Source organism: Puma concolor, chromosome C1, assembly GCF_028749965.1.
Source record: "Puma concolor isolate L17-30 chromosome C1, mPumCon1.1.hap2, whole genome shotgun sequence".
NCBI lineage: Eukaryota > Metazoa > Chordata > Mammalia > Carnivora > Felidae > Puma > Puma concolor.
In genome coordinates, this window is record NC_141674.1 from 194,978,043 (window position 1) to 195,005,131 (window position 27,089).

Below are 27,089 nucleotides of genomic sequence, written 5' to 3' on the forward strand. Positions count from 1 at the left end.
TGAAAGAAAGCCTACACTCATTTTTCCTTTACTGCTTTATTGAAATGATTTTAAATGTCTCCATCGGAGAACATAGTTAAGGGCAGTGAATGACAGATTAATTTGATTTGGGGTCAAAACTTCGGGAAACTGCCTCCTACCCCCCTCACTCTGCAGTACTCAGTGCTAAATACTTGTGGCATTGCTGCAAAGCCAGTCTGTTCTGACGTAGAAATACTACATAGTCTCGAAATTCTCCGACCAGCCGTCTTCCAGTGACAATGAAGTAGCTTAAGATATACATTTTTTAAAAACCACACTCTAGCCACACAATAGGATTCTAAGAGAAGAAAGCCCAACATCCAAAGTAACCCTTCAACAAACTTTGCACCAAAAGCTAACCGTAAAGAAAAACGGTGCTGGCAAGAGTTACAGTGTTAAGATGATGTTTCTTTTCCCCTCCTGGAGACTGTATTATAGACTCTTGTGGTGCAATTCCATGTTTCTAAGTGACCTGCAGAATTAAAAAAAAAAAAAAAAAAAAGATTGTGGTATCAAGCACATCAGTTTCAGATGTACACAGACATTAGCTTTCAGTCTATAGGGAGTTAAAGTCAAATATCAAATACTAAGTTACTGACAAAGATGGATTAAAATACATGTAGGAACAAAAGAATATCCATGGAATTGTTCTGAGAGGTTTGGAAATTGAGTTATATTTCTCAACTAAGTAACAGTATCGGATCCCACACTGAATCCTGTACAGAAAGGAAAAATGGTTAGAAAAGGACACTGTTGGGCCACCTGGGTGGCTCAGTCAGGTGAGTGTTCCATTTTGGCTCAGCTCATGATCTCACAATTGATGAGTTCAAGCCCCACATCAGGCTTTGGGCTGACAGCACAAAATAAATAAACATTTTTTAAAATTTTTAAAAAAGAGAAGGACATTATTGGGTCAATTGACAAAATTGATATATAGGTGGTAGATCATATAAAAATATCAAATTTGGAGGCACCTGGGTGGCTTAATCTGTTAGGTGTCCAATTCTTGATTTCGGCTGAGGTCATGATCTCACGGTTCATGAGATCGACCCCCACGTTGGGCTCTACACTGAGAAGGAAGAGCTTGTGTGGGATTCTTTCTCCCTCACTCTCTGTCCCTCCCCAACCTGTGGGCATGCATGAATATGCTCTCTCTCTCTCTCAAAATAAATAAATAAACTTAAAAAAATTATGTACTATATACCAAGAGAAAGAGAGAGACACAGAGGAAGAGAGAGTGACAGAGGCAGATAAAATGGTAATGCTAATGGAGCAAAACACTGATAATTGGTGAATCTGAGTAAAAGGTGTATGAGGAATCTGTGCCATTCTTGCAAACTTCCTCCAAGCTCAAAATTACTTCCAAAGAGAAACATAAATAATAAAAGTTATACTTCTTTTGACTAACTGTACCCAGAGCAAATGAATCTTTTTTGCCCCTGAGCAGTTGCGTGTTTTTCTTATACTATATTGTCTTGAATTGTTAATATATTTCTTTGAATTTAAACTTGAATCGCCTTCTCTCCATTTCTGATGAAGGGATGCTGAAGTCTCCAGCTATGATAGTGGAGTCAGCGATTTCTCCTTGCAGCCTTACCTGTTTTTACCTCCTGTGCTTTGATGCTCTGTTGTCCCATGCGCACGTGTTAAGGATTGTCTTCTCGGAGAATTGACCCCTTTATCATTTTGTAATGCCTTTCTTTATCCCTGACAATTTTCCTTGCTTTGAAGTCAGCTCTGTCAGAAATTAGTACAGCTTTTCCTTGCTTTTGATTAGTGCTGGCATGATTTATTTTGTCTGTCCACTTATCGTTAATCTACATGTACCTTTATATTTAAAGCGGGTGTCTTGTAGACGACACATAACTAGGTTTTGTTTTTCGATCCACTCTGACCTTTTCTTTTTTTTTCTGCTTCATAATTTCATCATGAAGACATTCATGCAGAAGAGTTGAAATATTTGTACAATGAAGATACACACGCCCCCACCTGGATTCTCCAGTTAACAGTTTGGATTTTCTCCTCTCTGCTTCCATCACTCTCTCTTCTTGCATGCTGTGTTCCTCACCTATTAGAGCTCTTAGCATATTAATCATATTTGTTTTAAATTCCTGGTCTGATAATGCCAACATCCCCTGCCGTATCTGTTTGTAATGCTTGCTCTGTCTCTTTCAATTATGTTTTATGCACCTTACTATACCTTGTCATTCTTTCTTGATAGATACGATGTACTGGGCAAAAGGAACTCTCTGAATACGCCTTTAGTGATGTGGTGCTGTGGTGTGTGTTGCGGGGGTGGGGGGGAGGGAATAGTTCAATAGTCCTCTGATTAGAACGCAGTCTTTGGTGAGCCTGTGTTTCTGGACTGTGAGCCTCACAAGTGTTTCTCAGTTTTTCTTCTCCTCCAGCTGGGACAAGACGACTACAGCTAACTGGAGTTGGTATTTCCCTTCCTTTTGGTCAGCTGGGCTCCGATAAAACCCCAGAAGGTGAGGTTCTAGTTAACTAGTTTCCACTTGGGGCAGGCCAGGTTAAGAACAGCGTGCTGTATTTAAACATGATTCCTTTTCTCCTCCTGCTGCTGGAAGCATGAAAGGAATTTTCTCCAATACTTACCGTGAGAGCCTGCAGAGCTCCTGGAGGTAAATTTCACAATATTGTGGGTGTCCTGCTATGACTGGTCCCCCTGGAATTGTTAACCCTCTGAGTTGTCTGCACTGAGGTTCCCTTAATTTGCCAATTACAGTTGAGGTTTTCATACTCCAATGCTGTATCCCTGGAAGCTTCCACTTGTGAGTCTTTGCTCTCGTAAACCGTAACTTCCTATATCCACCTGTCTGTTTCTCCAACCTTTGGGGGCAGAGGTTTGCCTTTTGACCTCCCCTGTCCTACAGATCCAAGAGGAGTTCATTTCTCAGCCTGTTCAGCTTTTTACTTGTTAGGATGAGCAGCAGTTTCTAAATTGTGTGGAACCAGAAACCAGAAACCCTCAAATTGCCCTCTCTCCGTATCTTGTTCCGGTCCATGATCTTGTGATTTTGTCAGGAGTGATAGTAACGGAAGCACTTGTATTCTGGCTAGCTAGGTCCTGGCACTTTGCTCAGCCCTTCCACATAGGCAGTCCTTGTAGCGACCTTATGAGATAGGTACCGCTGTAATCCTCTCTTTATAAATGGGAAAATGAAGCACAGAGGGATTCACTTAAGAATTCACTCCAGTTATTAAATGGGAGAATCAAGAGTCAACTCTGAGCTGTGTGACTCCGGAGTCCATACTCTTAATCATTATAGCATGCTGTTTTCTAGCTCTTTTGTATGGTCCTGTCCATTCCGAATCCATTTCCTGGTAACGTGCTCAATGTCAACACTTTTCGAGGGTATGGTGTTGCTCATATTCATTTTGACTAAGAAATGAGGAGCACCTGGGTGGCTCAGTTGGTTAAGCATCCAACTCTTGATTTTGGCTCAAGTCATGAGCTCACATTTCATGAGTTTGAGCCCCGCATTGGGCTCTGTGCTGACAGTGTGGAACCTTGCTTGGGATTCTCTGTCTCCCTCTCTCTCTGCCCTTTGCCTAATCGCTCTCTCAAAAATAAACATTAAAAAAATTAAGAAATGAATTACCAATGTCAATATAATACAAAAGAAATCTTTAAAACTATTTTCCAAATTACCTGGATTAAAAAAATATATGTTCTCCTTGTCCCTTACTTTATGAAGCAATTCTGTGGCTGGAAATAAATAGAAAGTTCTGAATGAGGCATCATTTTATCTTGAGGTTGTAAATGTTCACCAGTTAAAAGACATGGTACAATATTCATAAAACATATGGATAAAAAGACTAGGAAGCTCAAATATATAATTTGAAAATCTTCAAGCAATAAACTGTGAAAGCATATTTTCCATTTAATAAAGATATTGCTTTCATTAATTTCTTTGTTATTTCTAACAAATCAATAGGACACATGTATGTATATTTATATGTACATGTACAACAAATATTTTAATATCACAAGAGATATTAACAGTGGTTATTTCTGAGGAGTAGGACAGGAGTGTGGGGAAGGCGGAATTCTTTTATTTTTCAGTTTATATTGCCTGTATTGTTTGAAAGTTTTACTATAAGCACATATTACTATTATAATGTTTTGAGCTAATTTAAAAAGTACATTACCCAGGAGTTGGAAAAGATGCCTAACGTACACAAAGGAAGAAGAATGAACGAAAGTCATAAATGTGTTTTCTGCTGTTTGATTATCAAGAACAGGACTTTATGGAAGGGATACACCTCAAGACCTGGCCCTACTGCAAAACGGGCACTTGTTTTTTGGACACTCCTGGGCTTACAGGCAGTAATTAGCCTATAGAAACGGCTGGTCCCTAGAAATGAGCCTGTCGGTCAGTGTAGACAGAGCACAGTGGTTTGAGAGCACTCAGGACAATGCAGTTTATTGCCAATTCAGTAATGAACAATAATTACTGAATATCCACTGCTTGCAAAGCACTATATATACATGTGGGAAATAATAAGGAAAGAAAAGATCTGCTTCCATCAAGAAGGCAACAATCCTCAATGGCGGTGGAAGAAAACACACAGGAAATGAAATTGTATTTTCAAAAAAACATACCAGTGAGTCATCTTGCGAGCCAGATTTCGGCACCTAAGATGCATAAATGGGCCTATGAACTCCCGTTTTAGAGATCTGCTTTTTCATAATTAAGTTTAACATCTAGATATCAGTGTGTGTGTGTGTGTGTGTGTGTGTGTGCACATGCATACATGAGTGTACATCTGTGTGTTATTTCTGGAGTTGTTACTTTTTTTCCTGTTGTTTTGTTTTACTTTCTAAAACTTGCCATCTCCAAACTCATATTAAAAAAAAAGAACAACAGCACACACATCTTACTTCAAATAGTTCTTCAGTAACACAGATACGGTTCTAGAAAAGCCACATCTTTAAATCTCATTATAGCAAATATCTTTAAAAGAAAACAATATAGTAAACCTTTCCCAATGGTGGGATTGCTATGTTACTGGAACAACACTTATTTTTTTTTAATTTTTTTTTTACATTTATTTATTTTTGAGAGACAGCGTGAGCAGGGGAGGGGCAGAGAGAGAGTGAGAGACACAGAATTAGAAGCAGGCTCCAGGCTCCGAGCTCTCAGCACAGAGCCCGATGCAGGGCTTGAACCCACGAACCATGAGATCATGACCTGAGCCGAAGTCGGAAGCTCAACTGACTGAGCCACCCAGCTGCCCCAGAAAAACACTTCTTAAAACCCTGATATGACCAAAGAATTCAGGCAGTTCCTAAAGCAATTGTTATGATAAGGATACATTTCTTACCAGCCAATAGTTTGCCTCTAAAACCTGAATAAATCCTGAGCCCTGTGTGGTCCAGTCTATTCAGAGATTCACATTAAAAAATGAACAGTACAGCAACCAAATTAGATAATTTTTTTTTATTTGTTAAAGTAATTTTTTTAAGTTTCTTGATTTATTTTTGAGAGACAGCATGCGCAGGGGAGAGGCAGAGAGAGAGAATCCGAAGCAGGCTCCGCACTGTCAGTGCTGAGTCAGTCCCATGCGGGGCTTGAACTCACGAAACCATGAGATCATGACCTGAGCTGAAACTGAGAGTCAGACGCTTAAGGGACTGAGCCACCCAGGTGCCCCATAAAAAGAAATTTTAATTTTCACTTGTGTTTCTGAAAGCAAACCCAATTCATAATCCAGTGTACCAAGTTTCAAAATTTCCTTTTCCTAGCTTATAGCCCTGCTGCTGACCCATAGTCCCTCATTCTGCAAAGCCCTAAAATATCCCAGACGCCCAGCTGTACCACTTATCTGACATTTTCCCCTCTCAGCTTTTATTATGTTGACCAACTGGGTTTCCTGACGTCTTTATAAATTTCCTTTTCACTTTGCACATTACAGTAAAGAGCCAGGGCGGGAAGGGCAAAGAACTCGCTTGCCTTTTTCCTTCTTCTCCAGCCCAGTGCCTCTCTGACCTTTCTCTGAATTCTGCAGCACAAACGTGCCAGGAATCGGATGGACAGGGCAGAAGCAGCAGAGATGCAAAGCAGGCAAAGATAAATTTTCATTAATGTGAAAGGGACCAAGAAGAGAAACACTTAGGACACAGGCATTCATATAAATCTCCTCAACACATTTACTTGCATCAAAAAATAACAGCTGATTAATTTGTGAATAGTATTTCTTAAGTGCTAAAAGATAATAATGGCTAGTATTTATTTAGGGTTTACTTTGCACCAAGCACTAATCTAATCTCTTAAAATGCATAATCCCAGTTACTCATCCCGACAACCTGGACAGTAGGTAACCTTATTTTTCCTGTTTTGTAGAGGGGGAAACTAAGGCACAGAGAGGTTAAGTAGCTTGTCTGAAGTCACACAGCTTCACACAGCAAGGAGTGGCTTGATATTCAGACCCACAGCATCTCTCTCCAAAGGCTAGACTTTTAACCACAATGTAAGTAAAATACTCCCCAAACTCTCCGTTATCAGTTTGGTCCAATTTGCATTTTTAGACCTACTTTGTTCTTGGGCTGGATGTCCAAAGATACATTTTTTGATGATTTCCACGCTGTGACATGTACTTCCCTTGCAGGGCTGCTGGCGGCATTTTTGTTTGCTCCCCTTCTTAACTTGACACCTAGAGACACATGCAGTAACCGTATCGGTATAAGAAACTTTTTTTAAAAAAATGAGTCCACCCACGGTTTTAGATTCTTCCCTTCTAGAGTGCTTTGCTTCCAGGGCTGCCTGGGTGGCTCAGTCGATTAAGCGTCCGACTTCACCTCAGGTCATGATCTCCTGGTTCACGAGTTCCCGCCCCACGTCAGATTCTGTGCTGACAGCTTGGAGCCTGGAGCCTGCTTCAGATTCTGTGTCTCCCTCTCTCTCTGCACCCACCCACCCCCTACTCCCCTCTCTGTCTCTGTCTCAAAAATGATTAAGAACATTTTTAAGAATTAAAAAAAAAAAAAAATTAGAGTGCTTTGCTCCCAATGCTAAAGGGTCTGAGAAATAAGACTTCTCTGACTTCTATAAAATGAAGGGAAATTAAGTCATGGATGCTTCTGGTTTGTTTTTTCTTTGCTCAACTGGACAGGAGAATCTTATTGCTATAACAACTTTGGCCTTACTTTGTGTATTCACCTCCTAGTTTTACTTAAATTTCTCAAGCAGTGGAAGTAAGCAGGCTTACCCTGTTTGCGGGCGTATTCTGCTGCTTTGGGTGCCGTTAACATGGCAAAGGGGTGCAAGGAGAGGCGGAAAGGTGGAGCTCGGGGAACCTGAAAGGAAAACAGTCTTATTTTTAGTTTTTAAATTAAAAAAAAAAAAATGTTTATTCATTTGAGACAGAGAGAGAGAACGCGCACAAGCAGGGGAGGGGCAGAGAGAGAGAGAGAGAGAGAGAGAGGCATAGAATGTGAAGCAGGCTCCAGGCTCCAAGCTGTCAGTGCAGAGCCCGTCACTGGGCTCGAACCCATGAATCCCGAGAGCATGACCTAAGCCTAAGTCAGACGCTAAACTGACTGAACCACCCAGGCGCCCCTTAAAAAAATTTTTTTAATGTTTATTTTTGAGAGAGAGAGACAGAGAGACAGAGACAGAGTGCGAGCAGGGGAGGGGCAGAGAAAGAGGGAGACACAGAATCCGAAGCAGGCTCCAGGCCCTGAGCTGTCAGCACAGAGCCCGACGCGGGGCCCAAACCCACAAACTGTGAGATCATGGCCTGAACCAAAGTCCAATGCCTAACCGACTGAGCCACCCCAAACAGTCCTGTTTTTAAAAGCTGCACACACTTTGTGCCGTTAACAGCCGCGAGTTGCGGCACTTGGTCTGTTGAAGCAGCCGTAGGCCCCTCACAAAGCATGGACGTCTGCTGGTGGAACTCATGCCTCACATCGTATGCACGTTCATTCGCTGCCTTTGCTGCCGCGCTTGGTCCCCTTTGCCCAGAAGGCTCGTTCACACGCTGACCCCGCTCCTCACATCGTGATAACCATTCCCTCCTTTCCTGCCTACAGGCTCCTCCTTTTCCATTGAGCTAGAGCTCAGATATCATCTTTTCTGAGAAACTCGCCCCGATGTCTCCCACCTCCACTCTCCTATGCTGGCACTCCACCCCCTCCCCCACCTTACCCCCCAGGCAGAATTACTGACTCACTCCTCTGTGAACTCAAAGCATGCACTCACGTAGAAGAGCCGCAGTGTGTAATATCTGCACTTAGTCATAACCCACGGTCTGCTGCTCTACACTGGGGACTTCTTCAAGGTTAGGACTGTCTCTTCATTCGTTCATTCCTTCAGTGAGTTTTCACTGAGCACCTACTACAGGCCAGGCCCTCTTTTAGGAGCGGTGGTTACTGAGACAGACTAGGTTCCTGCCCTTCTGGAGCTGAGTAAGGAATCACAAACAATAAATGATTGGACAACTAGGGTAATCCTACATTGTGATGGGCTTCATAAATGAAACAAGATGGTGTACTAGCAAGTGACTGGATAGCCACCACTTCAGAGTGGCCAGAGGAAGCCTCTAGAAGGAAGCAGTGTTTCAGCTGAGATTTCCAGAGTGAGTGGCCGACGGCCCTGGGAAGAGCTGGAGAGGAGTACTCCGGGCAAAGGGAATGAGAAGGTCCTCTTGGAATAACCTGTGTTTCCAGACACAGAAAGGAAGCCAGGGTGGCGAGAGCATGGCGAGAAAGGGGAAATTGTAGTTGGGGCTGAGGAGGGAGGCAGGAGCCAGATGCCCTGGGTCCTTGTTGGCCATGGTGTGGAGCTTACGTTGTATCGATTCCAGGAATCAATGGAAGCCACTGACACTTGTTTAAGCAGTAGGTTAACCAGGTCTGGTTTAGCTCTGCTGCTGTGTAGAGAACGGGTTGGAGTGTGGAAGCAGGGAGCCCAGTAGGCTAATTTAACCTTTGCTCTCCAGTGCCTTAGAGAGGAGGCCCTCAAGTGTCATTAGCTGGTTGAATAACTCCCATTCCAGTCAAACAATAGTGGTTAACAGCAGACACTTTAGTTCCAGACTGGCTGGCTGTGAAGGCAGGCTGCACCATCTACAAGATGTGTGACCTTGGGCCTGTCACCTAACTGCTCCTGTTTCTTCACGTGATACAATAATAACACCGGCAGTGACCTTACAGGGTTGTGGTAGGGACTGAAAAGTTAACATATGTAAAGGACTTAAAATAGTGCTTGGCACATAGTACCATATATTAGCTTTCAAGTTAATGACAACAGTAATTATTATTTATGTTTGTTATCACCATGATAATCATCATCTTCCTCCCTGACTCATCTCTCTCTATTGTAGTGAATTACCCAGGGCAACAACTTGGCCACCATTTCCTTTACAGGATCCTGCCTGGAAATAACTAATCGAATAACTAATAACAAATAACTACTCAGAGCCAGCAGGCCTGAAGTAATTCATATCCCTCTGCAAGACCAACAAGTTTCTGCTTTCTCACCGAGAGAGCTTCAGGCATTACGTTTACAGAATTTACAGAACTCTTATTTCTAAGGAGCAAGATGTGATTATACAATTCTCTTTATGTGTACATTTCAACAAATATGGCATTTCATCAATAGGACACTTTTACATGATATGTAACTGAGGCAAATACCGAAAGACAAGGACAATAAAATAAATACCCATTTTTAGATTTCCAGGTCAGTAGAACATTTCTACCCTATCATCCAAACTCTTAATGATCAAGTTCCCACATCACTGGTATTCCTTCAAAGTAAGTAGAAACCTTCATTTCCACGAGAACTTGAGTTTAAGATAATTGTGTGGTTTATACATAGGTGGGATTTGGCGGGGGGGGGGGGGATAGTTTTTATTTTTTATTTATTTTATTTTATTTTTCTTTAAAGTTTATTTATTTTGAGAGAGAGAGGGAGAGAGAGAGAATTCCAGGCGGGTTCCACACTGTCAGCAAGGAGCCTGACAGAGGGTTCAGGTTCATGAACTGTGAAATGACCTGAACCAAAATCAAGCGTTGGACACTTAACAGACTGGGTCACCCAGGCGCCCTGGGGGTGTATTTTTTTGTGAAGAAAGGTACTGTATTTATGTATTATTTTGCAATTTTCAATAAGAATAACTGAGCAGAGAGCCAGGAGAAGCCTGTGTTCCTTACCACCCTGTGGAACCTTGGTGGTGGCCCCGATCTGCCCACCTCCAGACTCCTTCACATGAGAAACAGACTCTGGTTTTCACGATTACTATAGGTTTTTGGTTATTATCATACAGAAAACATGGATTAAATAATAAATGAGGTTGTGTTCTCTTTGTTGACAGAATAGTTTATAGCCACCTAAGCAGGAGCCCTTCTAAATTTGACCTCAGCTTTCGCAGCGCCTGGGTGACTCAGTAGGTTAAGCTTCTGATCCTTGATTTCGGCTCAGGTCATGATCTCACAGTTTGTGGGTTCGAGCCCCTCATCGGGCTCTGTGCTGACAGTGTGGAACCTGCTTAAGATTTCTCTCCCTCTCTGTCTGCCCCTCTCCCACTCATTCTCTCTCTCTCTTTCTTTCTCTTTCTCAAAATGAATAAATAAACTTAAAAAAATAAATTTGACCTCAGCTTTCCTTTTTTTTTAATTAGAAAATATGTTTATTTGAGAAACAAAATCCCTGCTTTAACTACATCTGTAACAAAATAAGAGGGATGCAATTAAAGTAGTAAATGTTTAGAGAGAAAAATTTATAGCTTTAAGTGTATATATTAGAAAAGCTCAAAATCAATGATTTAAGCTCCCCGCCTTAAACTGGACAGAGAAGAGCACATTTGCTCAAATAAAAGAGAAGGAATGAAATAATAAAGAATTCCAAAAAAATAGAAAACAAGTACACTACAGGAAAAAGAAAATCAAAGCCAAACCTCAGCCTTCTTTTAAATGGCTAGCATATTTATAGAGTATACCTGCTATCCAGCATTGTAAAAAATTAAACATAAGCATAAGCAACGGCCTCTGTCTTCCAGAAGTAGATATCTATTCAGAAACATGGCCCTAAAACACAGAAAGTAATAAAAGGAGGATTCGTATTGGTGGGGCGATTATGGCTATGAGAACGGCCCTTCAGAACAACATATGCCAGGTATAAGAGAAAGAAAACTGGCTTCTACGCTGTTCTCGATGCCTTTGAAGATTCAAGACTTGATGTTTTTCATGCTCTAGCTCCCTATCCACTGGGGAAGACAGACCCTGATGATTTTAAAGGTCACTGCCAGCTCAAATATTCTATGGTCCTGATAATCTGATGGCTCATGCAAGCAGTTCCTATAGCTTCCTGTGTGGTTTGTATGAGAAATTATTTGCAAAGTAGGATGAAATTTAAATCCTAAACCTAGAGTTGATTGTACATTCTTTTTTCCTTTAAAGCTATTTCCTAATATCATCATCGTGTCAGTGTGGAAGTATTATGGCAATTCTTATTTCTTGATTCAAGTTCTCCTTAGGTGCCATATTATGTCTGAAGCACATTCAAGGAGAGTTTCTTCTAACTGGAAGCATGAAGAGGGAGAGAAGATGGGGATGTGTCACATAGGAATGTGCACAAGAAAGGCCCCGGATACATCACTAAGGGCCGAAGAGCATAGACAGGAATCTGCACGAACCTTTCTTTCAGCCTTGAGCAGTAACTTATTAAAGTGTCATCTGGTATCACTGAGACAAAAGGTGGAAAGTTTCTGATTCTAGATGTCAAAGTGATCGGGTACATGCGTATGACAATCATATTTTCCAAAGTGAAAGCAGGGCACGTGGTCTGGAAAGACAGTTGGATCTGTCCAAGAAGTTTTTCAAATGTGCTTGGGATGGGGCAACATCGTACTTTCCAAACATTTTAATGTCTGTGAAGAGAAACGGCAAATTTCAAATAGGAAGAGTACTGGAAAATCCAGGACTGATTATATATCCTGTAGTAGAATAAACAAACAAACAAAAATGGACAGAAGATTTTCAGCAGGCACTTCACAAAAGAAGAACGTAGAAATAGCTGCTCATTGATAATCAGAGGACTGAAAATTAAGACCACAATGTAAATTAAGACCTCAGCCACTTAACAGACAGACAAGCTTAAAAAGCCTGAAAGCAGCAAGCAGATGACCTACACTGCAGGTAGAAGTGTAAATTGGTACAACCATTTCGGAAAGCAATTAGACTTTATGTAGAGTTGAAGATGCACATCCCTATGACGTAGCAGGTTCACACCTAGTTATAGACCACGCAGAAGCTCTTTCACTGAACACAAGGGCGGGGCGCCTGGGCAGCTCAGTCGGTTAGGTGTCTGACTCTTGATTTTGGCTCATGTCATGATCTCACGGTTGTGAGATCAAGCCCCAAGTCCGGCTCTGTGCTGACAGCATGGGGCCTGCTTGGGATTCTCTCTCCTCCTCTCTCTCTGCCCCTCCCCCACTCACATGCACTCTCTCTCTCTTGCTCTCTCTCAATAAATAAATAAAGAAACAAATAAATAAATTCTTTTACTGTACACAAAGAGACATATCACAGAAATCATCCCAATGTCTATAATGGAAGAATATATAAATAAACGGTGGCATACTCTTCTACAGCGGAATACTATACGCAGTGAAAATAAACTGTGTGTAACAACAGGGATGAATTTGTGCAACACAGCGTTGAATGAAAAAAGGAATAAAACATTTGCTCTATTTACAAAGACTGTCTTTTATATTACTTCTATCAAATTCAAAGAATATGCAGAAGTAAACGATACATTGATTAGACATGTATATGCGGTCAAACTAGAAAGAAAGAAAAGAAAATGATAAACTCGTGATTCAAGATAGTGGAAGCCTGGAGCAAAAGGAAGGGCAGGGGCAGGGAGAGCTCCCAAATGGTTGATACATCCAATTTCATCCACTTGGCAGATCTGTTGTTTGCTTGGCCTTTACACATTCAACATTTATTGTGAGTATTCATCTGGACATCATGGATATTGAAAGCGTGGTTTTCAATCTCCCATCAAGAAGATCTGCCAATACTGAACTTTTGTATAAACGCAGTAGGTCCCTGTCTTTATCATGAAAACACTTTTTCATTTTTGTATGATTCAGGCTGGGTCAAGAAGAGAAGACACTTGGCGGATTATTGTGGTGAGTGCCTGAGGTTGGGGCTGCGAACGGGTCTGAGGGTGGAAGATGGGCCTGCTGCGGAGAAATCAGGCTGCTATCAATGGACTCCGAGGGGTGGGGGGAAGGAGGCTGACCATGCTGAGTGTGCTGAAGGCCCCCCACCCTGTGCCAGCATCATGCACCTGATATGAATGCTCAGAACGACCTAGCAGGGTTGGGTAAGTGGAATCATGCATATTTACACAGAGGGACATTGGGAATCGGGGAAGTTAATAACTTATCCAAGGCCACACAGCTGGTAAGGGACAGAGCAGGGACTGGACACCAATCTCTGAAGAGCATGCTTTGAACTTTGGATGCAGTTAAGCGATAGCGGGTCAGACTCTGGGGTGTGGCTACAGGAAGAGAGAAGGAAAGCAGAGAGGTTCCGATGTTCTCTACCACCTCTCCTCGTCTTTCTCCTGTCTCGTTGCACTGATTTTTACTCTCTCTGCCTCCCTTTTCTTTTTTCCTCTTTCTCTGAGAAATGGAGCTGAGGAATGTTTTTATTGCTGGCTTGCTTTGTTTAAGGCAGATTTATGCTCCTTTTTTTTTTTTAAGTTTAAAATAGAGTAGGCTATTTTATATTTATCTAAAGTAATTGTAAATAACTGTCATTGGTGTGAGACCTTTACTTGATTTTTTTTCTATAGGTCCAAGGCCCTCAGCAGAAAAATGGCTTCCTGTCATTAAATAACAGCTCCCTATCAAGAATAGAACCTGAGGATAATTGACAGAACAATACTGGGCCTATGATGCCTTTCTGTCACCAGGTGGCAGCAAATACTCCTGAAGAAAACCATCAAGCCTTTGCACAACCCACTATATACTGTAGCCAATTCTAGTGGCCAGAAATTTACATAATCTGATTAGTATTCAACAGGGCTTTAAGCTCTTGCTTGGGGAGGATTTTACCTGTTGTCTAGGAGAAATTTTATCCAAAGGAATCAAGGTTTATTCAGATAGGGGCGCCTGAGTGGCTCAGTCAGTTAATCGTCCCACTCTGGATTTCGATTCAGGTCACGATCTCCCAGTTGTGAGATGGAGCCCCGTGTGGGACTCTGCACTGAGTGCTGAACCTGCTTAGGATTCTCTCTATCTCTCTCTCTCTCTCTGCCCCTCCCTGGCTTGCAAGTGTGCACGGGCTCGCTCTCTCTTTCTCTCAAAATAAATAAATAAACATTTAAAACAACTCAAAAAAGTTTATTCAGGTATATGCAGTAATTCCAGAAGAATCTTTGTCAATAACTTCTTTTGAACAACCTCATCCCCTAGTTAAATCAATTTTTTGAAATTATGTTAAACCTTGAAAGACTTTTATTTTTTTTTAATGTTTTTATTTATTTTTGAGAGAGAGACAGAGTGCGAGCAGCAGAGGAGCAGAGACAGGGAGACACAGAATCTGAAACAGGCTCCAGGCTCTGAGCTGTCAGCACACAGCCCGATGCAGGGCTCGAACTCATGAACCACGAGATCATGACCTGAGCCGAAGTCTGGCACTTAACCGACTGAGCCACCCAGGCACCCCTGAAAGACTGTTTTAAAATAGCTCTTCCACTTTAATCTTTGAAATGCTACATCTCCATTGAGGGTTCTACTAATTTTTTAAATAAGATGTGGAGGAGGTCCCTGAGTTGAGCCGATATAAAGCCACAATAGAAAGGCCTGGGTGGGCATTCTTGCAGCTGGGAGGAGCTTGTGAGGTCCACAAGGGTAGAGGATCCTCAGACTTTTTTATTGTAGCTCAAATGGTATCATACCCTTTGTGATCATTTGGTGTCTAAAATAGGCAAAGTTTATATTGTGTTAATAATATATTTGGATGCTTGATGAGCTTTTTAATTTTTGAATATTTAGAGCAGTGGTTCTCAACTAGCTGTGATTTTGCTTCTGAAGGGACATTTGGCAAAGCCAAGAGACATTTCTGGTTATCACATTGGGGCAAGTTATTGGCATCTAAAGGGTAGAGGCCAGAGATACTGCTAGACATCGGCAATGCACAGGACGGCCCTACACACACAACAAAGAATTATCTGGCCTGAAATATTGAGAAACCCTGATTTATAGGAACATAGAGGAAATCGAATACCCAAATCCCAAGTACCAGAACCTTAACTATAGTTACTGAGGTTACCATGTGCCCAGCACTAGGGGCTTTACTAATTCACCTCATTTCCCGCAACAATCCCATTTTCTTGTCCCAGTTTTTACGATGAAATTGAGGCTGAAGGAACTCAGATGACTTACCCAAGACCACTCTGCCTGGAGCTGGTGGGGCATGGGTTCACACCCAGGCAGTCTAGCTTTAGAATCCTCATGCTTAACCCCTCCCTACACAAGCTGCCTTTCCTGTACAAACCAATAAATGAGCTGACAGATCCTGTAACAATAAATAGATGTAGACCTTTGAAGGAACGCCCCCTCCATGACCATATTATCTATTTCCCTTCCGAGTTGGTCATTATGTAGTCCATGTGCACATCTGGGCTTTTTGTTACTGGTCACCCATTGTCCATTGTGAGGACAGAGACTGTGTATAACCGAACAGAGAAGGTGCGCAATAAAGTCTCTTTTACTGAAAAAGTGAAAGACCAGACGTATAGATAGAAATTGGCCAGCCTTCCTCTAAACAGCATGACTTCCTGTTCTGGCCCTTTGAAAGGAACCTGGCCTGAGCTACTCAGGCACCCATGTTTGCAAACCTTCTTAATTGGTAACCCAGCCAAAACTAGAAAGGTTCACAGGGCCATCCCCTCCAGGATGTGATTTTTTTTATATTTGCCCTTTGGCCATTCGAGTGAGACCAACCAATCAGTGCCTGATGACTGCCCAGCTGTTCCAAGGCACCGGAAGATAAGGAAAAACACAATGGCTAAAAGGAAAGGGTTAAGCTGAGATATTAATGTGTATGTGTTGGGGGTATTGGGGAAAGGGGGAAAGACGGCAGCCTGAAAGGGAGAAAGCTGCAGGGAAAAAAAAAAGCAAACAACCCAGCAGGAATGAAGCATTATGGTTTGCTTGGCTCTCTAAAGAACCAAAAGGGTTGGGCTTTCTTTAAAAACCAAAAACAGCTTGGTCTCTGAGGAAAACTGTGCACAGAGTGGCTTTATCTCAACCAGGTGGAATGTCAGGTCCAGTACAAGATATAAAACCTATGAGAAAAGTAATCTTGCCTGATTCAATCACCATTATATCCCTTGCACCTACAACCATATTGAATGAATGAATGAATGAATGAATGAATCAATCAATCAATCAATGTAGTTGAAGCTAGAGTGATCAGAGAAAAGGTACTGACTTCCTCTGTGATCAAGGGAACTTGAGTCTCAGAACTAGAGCCAGTTTACATATGGATTAAGGTGATGGGACAGTGGGATTCAAAGTTACAACACTTCTTAGTAAATGCTTGATTTTTTTTTCCTTTTTTTCTTTCTTTTTGTAAATGCTTGACTCACAAGCTGGACATGGTGAGTTCTTGATTTGCTGTATGGTCTGCAGGTAAAGAATGGGGGCGGGGGGGGGTGCTTTTCTGTGACCATAGCCCTGCCCCTGCCCTGGCCTCCCTGCCAAGTGCTGGTGGGGACATCCACAGTGATCGTGTGAGCAGAGGGCTGGGTATGTGGGTGTGGGTTGTCCCTCACTCCCACTGCACATCCCCCTTTCCTCATCCATTTTCTACAGGTATCTAAAGGTAAACGGATAGGTAGTTCACATCTAAATAGCACCTCTTGTTTAATGCTCACTAAATGTCCATACATCCGTAAGTAGCAAAAACTGAATTGGCTGTAAAGACCATTCACAATTCTAACAAAAACAATTTTTTTTTAGATCAGTATATGGAAGAGATCAAAGAAGGCAAGGACCGAGGGCTCTGTAGAAGAGGTGTCAGAACTCAGGTCACTGGAATTGTGATAATTGCCGCGTCTACTGTTGTGATTAAAGGACCCTCGCGGGAAGAAGTGTGGCAGCAACAAACTACAGAATGTATCACGAGAACAAACCTTGCGCATCTTGCCTGACTGAGTTCTGGATGTTCTGGTGCATCATGCAAGGGGAGTTCTTGGGCTTGCCAAACGTGCATTACAGAGTAAGTGAGAGATTCTGTTCACCAGAGACAGAGGCAGAATCCAGACTCAGAGCCTGGCGACCTGTTTGCTGCCTCTACTTAGCCTTACGCAAAACACATTTGTCCTTATGAACTCAGCCCTCACGTGAGGAAAGCGTTTTACAAACCTTTATGAGCCAGGTAAGACGTGGTCCCCTCTGGTTTTGTATGTTTCGATTAACAACTGTTATTTCATGCAGTTGACAATGTTAAAAATCCATTATAAATGTATAAAAATAAAGAAATCCTCTCTAAAATTTCCTCTTATTGATAGTCTCGGGTCTCCCCTACCTTGGTGGCCCCAGAATTGGTAGAAGAATCGGCTCCATACATTTTAAAGACTTCCTCAACTGGAAGACTGTTCTGTTAAAAAAAACAACAGCACCAACAAATGTATTATCATGTCATGGTTTTTCTTTTATTGCGACACAAAGCAATTGTAGCTCCAACATGCACAGCATCATGCCTGGATAGCATGGGCACTAAATAAGTAATTTCTGAATAAGCAGGTGAATCAGAATCACCTGTATCCAATTATTTATGTCTTTCATTCTGTTGTTGTTTTTTTTTTTTTTGCCTTTTAAATGAAGGTTTTCACAATACCATACAGGCATAAAAGACTTTTTACTGTATCTTTAAAACCGGAACATTTAATATTAGTAAACCTTAAGCATTTAGGAAGAGCGGTTGAAAAATAAAATAAATATGCATTAATATCAAAATGCACATAAGTAAATATAAAATCCCCATATATGCAAACAGTGTTCTTTACCTTACCATTAAGATTCCAGCGTAAGATGATAAAATCATTGCTTCTCTTTCTTTCCGGTTTGGATATGTGGGTCTGCCATGAAATGGCATTTTCCTAAGGGGGAATAGGAGTAAATAACAATGGAAGGTTTATTTTTGGGTTTTTTGGACATCTATTAAGTTTATAATAATAATCCATAAGTAATCTCCAATGGCCATGTGTTATGCATCTATTTACAAAATTAATGTGGTGAGGGGCGCCTGGGTGGCGCAGTCGGTTAAGCGTCCGACTTCAGCCAGGTCACGATCTCGCGGTCCGGGAGTTCGAGCCCCGCGTCAGGCTCTGGGCTGATGGCTTAGAGCCTGGAGCCTGTTTCCGATTCTGTGTCTCCCTCTCTCTCTGCCCCTCCCCCGTTCATGCTCTGTCTCTCTCTGTCCCAAAAATAAATAAACATTGAAAAAAAAATTTTATAAAAAAAAAAAAAAAATTAATGTGGTGAATCTGCTCTCAGTAAAGTACACACTTAGAATTCTGAATCTTCCAACAATGGTGATGAATTTGCCTTCGTTGGTCCATGTTTTCACAGCTAGCAACCACTGGCCACTATGGTGGACACTTAATGGTTTTGCCAACCCATATCCTCTTCCCCTTCTTGATGGAGGGAACTGCTTTACCCACTGTAAGCCTATGTGCTTCTAGGGAAGCCATGAACACCCCTAGATTCCAAGGGTAAACACTGTGGACTAAGCTAGTCAGCGTATTCCATGCCCCCCACCCTCCACCTCCAGACAAATCAGGGGCTGAGGCACAATTGAGACACAATCCTGTGATTTTTTTAAAAAATCTATTCTCCTTTGGACTGGATGTTGCAATAAAATGGGCTGAAATTAAGAATAATGTCCACCCAGGGGAAATAGTCCAGAAGTAAATCCTGATGACACGATTTGAGTTTTGAATTAAGCCCTGCCTAATGCAGACCAACTCATGGACTTTTCAAATGCAAAGTTAATAAATTCCTTCTTCCCTCCTCTTTTGGGGGGTGAGGCTTGAGTCTGGATTTTCTGCTTATTACAACTAAACCCTAACTGATACAGCGAGCCAGGACAAGGTGTGTGTTCTAAGGCAATGGAACAGAAAAAATAACTGGCCTCTGGAATAAGCTATTCAATGCTGTCTTCATTAGTTCCTTATTTTTAAAAAAAAAATTTTTTTTCAACGTTTATTTATTTTTGGGACAGAGAGAGACAGAGCATGAACGGGGCAGGGGCAGAGAGAGAGGGAGACACAGAATCGGAAACAGGCTCCAGGCTCTGAGCCATCAGCCCAGAGCCCGACACGGGGCTCGAACTCACGGACCGCGAGATCGTGACCTGGCTGAAGTCGGACGCTTAACCGACTGCGCCACCCAGGCGCCCCAGTTCCTTATTTTTAATCAGTTGAGTGGGTCTGCCTGGCAAACATGGCAGAAAATGCCAATAATCCTGGAAAGGATTGACACAGCTGTAATTCAAACACCTCAGCCCAGGTAGATATTTAGCTAAATGCTTAAGAAATTGTGTTTGATAGTCCTTAGAAAGAGCCTTTACCCACAGAATTGACCGTTTTAAAAATCATGGCATGGGCACAGTAAAGTATGGTCCATATTTCTAAGACAGAACATTATGTGGGAGAAGGATCTTCATCCGACAGAAACCAATGCGTAGATACAAAATATACAAACAAGTATATGAGTTCTCCAAGTTGACAACTATAGGGTTTCTTCAGGTTTCTAGCTGGAAATGGATGGATACTCATCCTGCAGTGTTTTCAATGTTTTTTTTTTTTTAATGTTTATTTTTGAGAGAGAGAGAGAGAGAGCGTGCGTGCGAGCAGGGGAGGAGTGTGAAAGATGGGGACAGAGGATCTGAAGCAGCTTCTGTACTGACAGCAATGAGCCCGATGGGGGCTTGAACCCATGAACTGTGAGATCATGACCTGAGCCTAAATTGGACCCTCAATTGACTGAACCACCCAGGCTCCCCACCTTGCAGTATTTTCAAATCAGAGTGCCTCGTGGTGGATGATGCCAGATAGAAGTTTTCTCTATCACTACTCATAGTCATACATTTGAAAGAAAGAAAGAAAGAAAGAAAGAAAGAAAGAAAGAAAGAAAGAAAGAAAGAAAGAAAGAGAAAGAAAGAAAGAAAGAAAGAAAGAAAGAAAGAAAGAAACCATTTCCACTTACACTTTCTCCCACTCCAGCCAAGTGAAGTCTTCCAAGTGATCCAGCCATTGCAAAGCAACATTGATGGCCAAGTCATAGTGTGCCTGGGAGTGGGAAGCAGACAGAAAAGGGATGGGCTTAGACGTTGGCCGAAGCACTCCCTGGACCCAATGATAATGGCACTGCTAAGCCTATTCTACTACATTGTCACATCCACAAAGGTGAGGATCATCAGCTATGTCCAGTAACCTGATTCCCAGACAGAAATATTTAGGGATCTTCAGTCATTACATTTACCTCTCACTAGAACTGATTTTTGTTTTTGATTTATGGTGACAGGAAAAGAAAGGATGGATTCTTGGAAGGAAACGGGGAATCAGGGAATCTGGGTTCAAATCTAGGTATTGCCAACAACTCATGGCATATCTTCGGGTAAGCAATTGATGTTTTCAGCACCTCACTGTCCTCAAATTTTAACATAGGAAAAAGTGAAGGTGGGGGGAAGAGGGCCTCAGAGAACAATTTTGAATTCTGTGAACAGAACGTCAGAAATGTGCTCCCAGGGGCACCAGGGAAGTGGTGTGTCCACCTGGGGTGTCACGGAGATCCCGGGAGGCTTCAGAGAGAGGGCTCTGGTGGAGCTGGGGCTTGAAGTATGAGGAGAATTTCGACAGGTGGAGGACTCGAGGGTGGAGGGACCAGAATGAGCAAAGGACTAGAGGTAGACCCCAATGAGTGGCTTGCTAAGAGTCTAGTATGCAGTAAAAAGCTGAGGAGCACTTCAAATGTTCATTCCTTGCCTGCTGACCATCTTTTCCTGGTAATTTCTAAGCATATTCACCTTGTCCCCATCCAAATATTCTTTCTCCTCTCTCTACCCCGCCCCCCTTCAGAAAAGGGAAGGTTGGTTTTGTTTTCGGGGTTTTAGATGGGTTCTAAGGTTCTAACCTTTTCAAAACAATGTACAGTTGACCCTTGAACACCCAGGGGTTAGATGCACCCACCCCTAAAATCTGTGTACTGTGAATAGCCTGCTATGGACTGCTATGGACGGTAACATAAACTGTCAATCAACACATATTTTATATGTTGTGTATATTATATATTGCATTCTTATAATACAGTAAGCTAGAGAAAAGTTGATTAAGAAAATCATAACAGAAAATACATTTACAGTATTGTACTGTATTTATTAAAAAAATTCTGTGCATAAGTGGACCCACACAGTTCAAATCTGGGGTCAAATCAAGGGTCAACTGTACCTACTTCTTCCAGTGACTAAACAAAACTAGAGAGTGAACAACAACAGCAAAAAGAACTGTGATTGGTGGTTGAAACCTAATGGAAAGGTTGATGCAGGACTAGCTGTGTGGGCGTGGCCTGTTTGCTCATTACAAATACAAATTCCCCAGCCAGGCACCCCCAACTTCCGGAATCAAAAGGGCCTTGCGATGAGACCTCATTAAAGTTTGAAAGCACTTATCCGATCGATTTAAGTTCCCCATTTAACATGTGCACAGAGATGTACTTTAGAACACCAGGCCTAACTGTTTATTCAGCTCTAGGGAAGTCACGCAGGGACCAGGGACGGAGGGTAGGGCAGGGACACATCCTTTCTTCCTTAATAGTGCAAACAGGTAAGCATAAAGAAGCTGAGGATTTACTAATTTCTTGTGAATTAGGCCTTTACATAATTTCCGTGAAGGGAACTTTCATTACAGAACATGAATCTGAACTTCAACATTAACAATGATGAAGGATTTTGATTATTCCATTCTTTGGTTTTCTCCATGAATGCAAACGTAAGTAAGTAAATAAATAAATAAAATTAGAGAACTGCATAACTTATTTTGTCAAAAAAATTGTTGAACAACATGTATGTAACGTTTAACTTTGCATCCATTTTGCTTTTTAATCTTTTCTAGGAGAGAAATAGCCAAGAGCAAAGAGTCTTATAACTTGGACTTTCTCGTTATTTTTGCTTTCAGTGTAATGAGTCGAAAAGACGTTGTGGAGGACTCTAGGATGAGGACACTACGGGAGGATCAAGATTAGGCTTATTTAGGATATACATTAGGTCCTAGCTCTGTCCCCTGAACACAAAAAAACACAAATGTGACTTGCGTCGGCATGCCTTTCTTTACCATATCATCTAGAAAGGTGAGTTGCCTTCTTCCTTTTGGGTCAAATTCATTTTCCCGAAGTCTGATGCCAATATAATCTCCCCTTAAAAGCAAGAGAGCAGCATTGAACCATTGGGAAAGAGAGGGGAGCTCAGTTTGCCGAAGCGCGCTCTTTCCAGTGCCTCCCCTCCCCCACCAAAACCCAAGAGCTCTGGTAGCTCAGCCAATATTCACTTTGAGTTAAAAGGCAATTCTGCAACGGTGCAGGTTTAAATGTTCAACCACTATGAGCTTACCTCACATTTATCTAAAAATAAGACTCCCGTAGTCGGAACAGGATTCATGGGAAAGCAGGAGGCGGGGCTGCGTCACAAATTCCCACACGCCCGAAAAGGTTTTACAAAACCCAAAGGATTGAGATCCACTGTTTAAAACAAAAATTCCCTTGCTGCCCGTGTTAAACTCAGGCAGAATGTCCACAGTTGAAAAATTCCAGCTCTGTGATATTCTGTATGGATGTATTCTCTCGCCCTAAGGCCCCTTTTCCCCCATTAGAAAGCAAATACCCTGAGGAGGAGTTATACAGAAAAGCGTACCAGAAATTCCACTTTTAGTGTGTCCTGTGCGATCCTTCCCTACCAGTGATTTTAATGAGGGGTCCTGGCAGGAAAACAGAAAGTGGTTTACCGCTCCCCGCCCCCCACCCCGCCTTCCAGCCCCCCAGGGAGAAGAGCCAGAGGGACCTGATAAGGAAAAAGGATTCTGGCTCCCCGAGTCTATCTGCACACTTTTACATAAGGCCAGTTCTGTTTTCAAGGTCTTTACCAAGCACTATGGGCAAGTTACTGTGGGGGGTGGGGTGGGGTGGGGTGGGGGCTGGGGGTGGTAAGTTTGTGTCTGGTTTCTTAAAGTTCTGAGTCACTAGGCTAAGATTTAAAAAAAATTCTCAAATTTTTGCTTTCTAATTCCAAGGCAATTTATTTAAAGTAGCCTAAATGTATTCTTTAGATATAAAATTATACTTATATCAGTTTTGAAATGCCAGTTCTACATGGAGGAATTGACATTCCTGATAATAGGTTTTTTTTTATTATTATTATTATGTTGGCTTCCAAGCCCATACATGTAATTATGTGTAGTCCTACATATTTTATTCCAGTATTTCTTAAGGACTTGTTAAAACATAATTATCTTAGTAGGTAGAGAAAGGACATTGGATGAAGACTGTGATAAGGTCTTTGATAAAAAGGATATTATTGTTGTGCCTATAATATATATGAAACAGAACAGCCTTTTCTCCCCTTTTCATATGGTCTGTGATTTTCACCAACCTCTTAACAAAGTACCAAATCATAGAAAAGCTACCATAGGAGAAAAAAGATTTTTCCATGGGAGAACTTGGCTTTTTTTTTTTTTTTAAGTTCAAATGGCAAGAACAAGGAGATCAATTATTTAGTTGATAAGACTAACAATGAAAGAGGCAGGCTACACTTATAAATGTACCTTTGGGCACATTTTGCAGAAATCTCGCCTGTGTTCCTGGCAGGGCCCTTTCAAAGGCACACCCTGTCCAGTAGAGGCAGCCTGGCCTGGGGGTTCAGCTGTCAGGTTCCAGCATGGGGATGCCTCGGATGTGCAGTGCACGGTCTTGGCAGAAACATCTCTCCCAAGAGAGTCAGCATCCTGCTTTGCACCACATGTGAGGCTTCTCAGGCAGGAGGCAGAAGCCAGATCATCTAGCTTTCTCCTATAGTCCAGGAATCCATTCTTCTCTTAGATTTTTACCCTCTGCCAATATCCAAACCATCGATGACCTGAAACCCACCAAATGCCGAGTGTAATAAACGAAAGCTTATTCTCAATCATACTTACAGGAGTTTTTTCATTTCCTTCTTTAGGAGCTTTCTTTCCATGATTAAGGCTTGTCCAGATGAGCAGATATCTGTAGCTTACACTGCCCCTGATATCCTTGGGGAAGAGTCAGCCTCTTTGAGCCTACAAGCTACAGCAGCAAATCAGAGAGAATTTGAGTTAGGGATGCTATCACTCCAAATACCAGTCATGGAGTCCTAGACTCTGGAAGGGATCCGGGAGTGTGCAGAGCTCAGGCCTCTTATCCAGCCGGTTCCAGGTTGGAATTAAACTGGCTTGGGGGTGGGAGGGAGGTGCACTGTACCTTGAATTTGTCTGACACCTCTTATTCTTTCCAAGTTTCCCAACATTCACCATTTACTTATCTTTGCAATAAATAAGCAAGTAAAATAGTCATGGCTCATGTAATAGTAGATGAGACTATTTGGACAGAAACATCCAAACATGCTGTGATCTGAACATGTGAGTTCTGTGTGCATTCCACACAGTGACTCCCAGTGAATCCACCTTGGTACAATGGCTCATAATGGAGTTTTCTATACAACCTGTGTACAACTTCCTATGGCCGGTGGGTCCTGGAAAGAATACATCATCATGGCAAAGATGAGGCCATGTCTTCAATTCTTATCTCCACATTGAGCCAGAAACCGGAGTTTAGGTGATGGCATCAGAAGGCATTTGAGGTCACAAAAAGGAGTTTATTAAAAAAAAGCATCACTTTTAAATGGGACATCTAAAGAGAGGTATAAGTAGAATATCGACTATGTCCACAATGTTTTATTTCTTAAACAAGATGGAAAGCAAATTGTGATGGTTACTTTTATGTGTCAGCTTGGCTGGGCCACTGTGCCCATATATTTGGTCAAAAATTATGCTAGGTGTTTCTGTGAAGGTATTTTTTGTATGAGATTGACACTTAAATCGATCAACTTCGAGTTGAGCAGATTACCCTCCATTATGTGAATGGGCCTCATCCAATCAGTTGAAGGCTTGGATAGAAGAAAGATTGATTCCTCCCAAATAAGAAAAAATTCTGCCAGAATAACTCTCCTTCGAGTCTCCAGCCTGCCAGCTACCCCTTCAGATTTTGGACTGGCCAAGCCACCACAACCATGTGAGCCAATTCTTGACAGTAAGTTTCTCTTGTACATGTATATACATTATACATATATACATATATGCTCTGTTTCTCTGGAGAACCCTGAGAACAAATATAAAAAAATGTTAACATTTGTTGACTCTGGGAAGATGAATCTATAGGTGTTCATCATATTACCTTCTGTGCTTCTGAAATTGTGCATGTGTTTTTAAATTGCCACCCTAAGTACGGTTTGAATAAAACTTTAGAAACTTCTGGGAAAAAATGTAGTCTGTAAACTACATTAAACATGATGCTTGATTTGATTCAGCTCTCTAACAATAAGCGGAGAGAAGACAGGATGTCCTTAATTTACATGAATTCTTCACCAGACCAAATTAATTATTTTGGACCATTCTTGCTGCCACTGCATCTGCTTCAGTCTTGGATGGGATGTGGAAAAGATAAAAGCGGGGGGAACAAAGTAGGAACATTCCACAGGAAATGAATGAACTGTATAGACAGTGATATAGCTCTCTAGGAGAGTCAAGTGGGAGAGAATACTATAAGCCAGAGAGGGGACCTCATAACCGAGAGAAGGAAAAGCACTGGACGGGGGAGGCCAGATGCCAGGATGTAGTGTCTGCTGTACCACTGACTGACTGGCATGGCTGTGGCCAAGCTTCTTGGGTCTTCTGCATTCCGGTCTCAGGTGTTGTCTAAAAAATGATGAGCCTCGTTAATATCACCAAGAGCATTTTTCACCCTACCACTCGAAACTTCATAAAGGCTAGCACAAATTATGATTCTTCTGATTCACTGAGTTGGAAATGCATTTGTCGGCCGAACATTTGTCTTATTTCAATTCGTTCACAAGGGGGCAGATAGGCTCCCTTAGCTTTGATGCTTTTTTAAAAAGCAAAAGACTTAGCATTTGCTTTAACCCATTCTTGTTTGTAATTCTGAGCCAGCCCTTAGAATTTCAGACTTAAATTATAAAATATGCATTTCTTGCCCACTGTGATAACTTCCCCTTGGACCACCCTCCCCAACGCCATTCAACGTGGCATAATAAACAAAGGTTTAAATCTTAAAAATATGAGCGAGCCTCACCCCAAGGAGGTCCAAAGACCTAGTAAGCTAGCTGTGTCACCTTGGACAAGTGAATTTTCTCTGTGTTTTTCTGTTTCCTCTTCTGCAAAACAGTCATTGAATGATTGGAGAGGTCCCTTCTAGCTGTAGAGTTCAGTGACTTCGTACATTGAGTAGCTCTGTGTGGTTGAAAGGGGGCCATTTGCATAGACTATTTGGTTTAAATTTGAATTCAGCCAGTCATTCTTCTTTTCTGTCTACAGAGCTTTAACAAAAACCAAGACTCTGGCTGGAAATACACACAAAGGGTCTAATGGAAAGATGTTAGCTGTCTCAGGCATTAGCTGTTTCATAGAAAGAAACCCCCCAGAAGTCACAGCCCACATACTCTGTCAGAATATCATGCCCTGAATATCTGTAAATATCTGTATACTCCATGCAGATCCCTTCCCTGCACCCCTATAGCTATGATACAGGACTCTCAGATTGTGTTCTATTAGGTGCCCAGCCCTTAATAAATTCCCCTTTCAGAATCTCTTACCAACCAGAGACGGATTCTGGTGCTTTTGTTCTCTCCCTGCTTCTGGAGGCGTGCTGGAGCATTGAACATCATCGTCTTGGGCTGGTGCTCACAGACATCAGAAAAACACATGCCTTTTTTT

The 27,089-nt window shown here is 41.9% G+C and overlaps 1 protein-coding gene across 8 annotated transcripts; it reads right to left on the reverse strand.

Annotated features, from left to right (window-relative positions):
- CC1H2orf80 (chromosome C1 C2orf80 homolog) lies at positions 1-27,089 on the reverse strand. Of its 8 annotated transcripts, XM_086719470.1 has the most exons (10): positions 26,969-27,089; positions 24,258-24,387; positions 22,407-22,488; positions 20,284-20,366; positions 18,086-18,173; positions 17,600-17,671; positions 7,255-7,342; positions 6,581-6,699; positions 3,695-3,751; positions 1-493 (listed from the first exon to the last, which is right to left on the reverse strand). In XM_086719470.1, exons 2-9 carry the CDS (start codon positions 24,296-24,298, stop codon positions 3,728-3,730), a joined length of 597 nt encoding a protein of 198 aa, XP_086575596.1. In that variant the 5' UTR covers positions 24,299-24,387; positions 26,969-27,089; the 3' UTR covers positions 1-493; positions 3,695-3,727. The 8 variants fall into 8 exon arrangements, with proteins under 8 accessions (XP_086575596.1, XP_086575599.1, XP_086575598.1 ...); XM_086719473.1 differs by lacking the exon at positions 3,695-3,751 and having other exon boundaries at positions 2-493; XM_086719472.1 differs by lacking the exons at positions 1-493; positions 3,695-3,751 and adding an exon at positions 5,490-5,657.

Excerpts from the sequence above, each read along its gene's own strand:
- CC1H2orf80 (XM_086719468.1), bottom strand. The coding sequence starts at position 24,298 with ATGGAAAGAAAGCTCCTAAAGAAGGAAATGAAAAAACTCCT. Across the intron at positions 18,174-20,283 it reads TGGCTGGAGTGGGAGAAAGT|GAAAATGCCATTTCATGGCA; the intron begins GTAAGTGGAAAT and ends ATTCCCCCTTAG. Across the intron at positions 6,049-6,580 it reads ACATCCAGCCCAAGAACAAA|AATTCAGAGAAAGGTCAGAG; the intron begins GTAGGTCTAAAA and ends TTTGTGCTGCAG.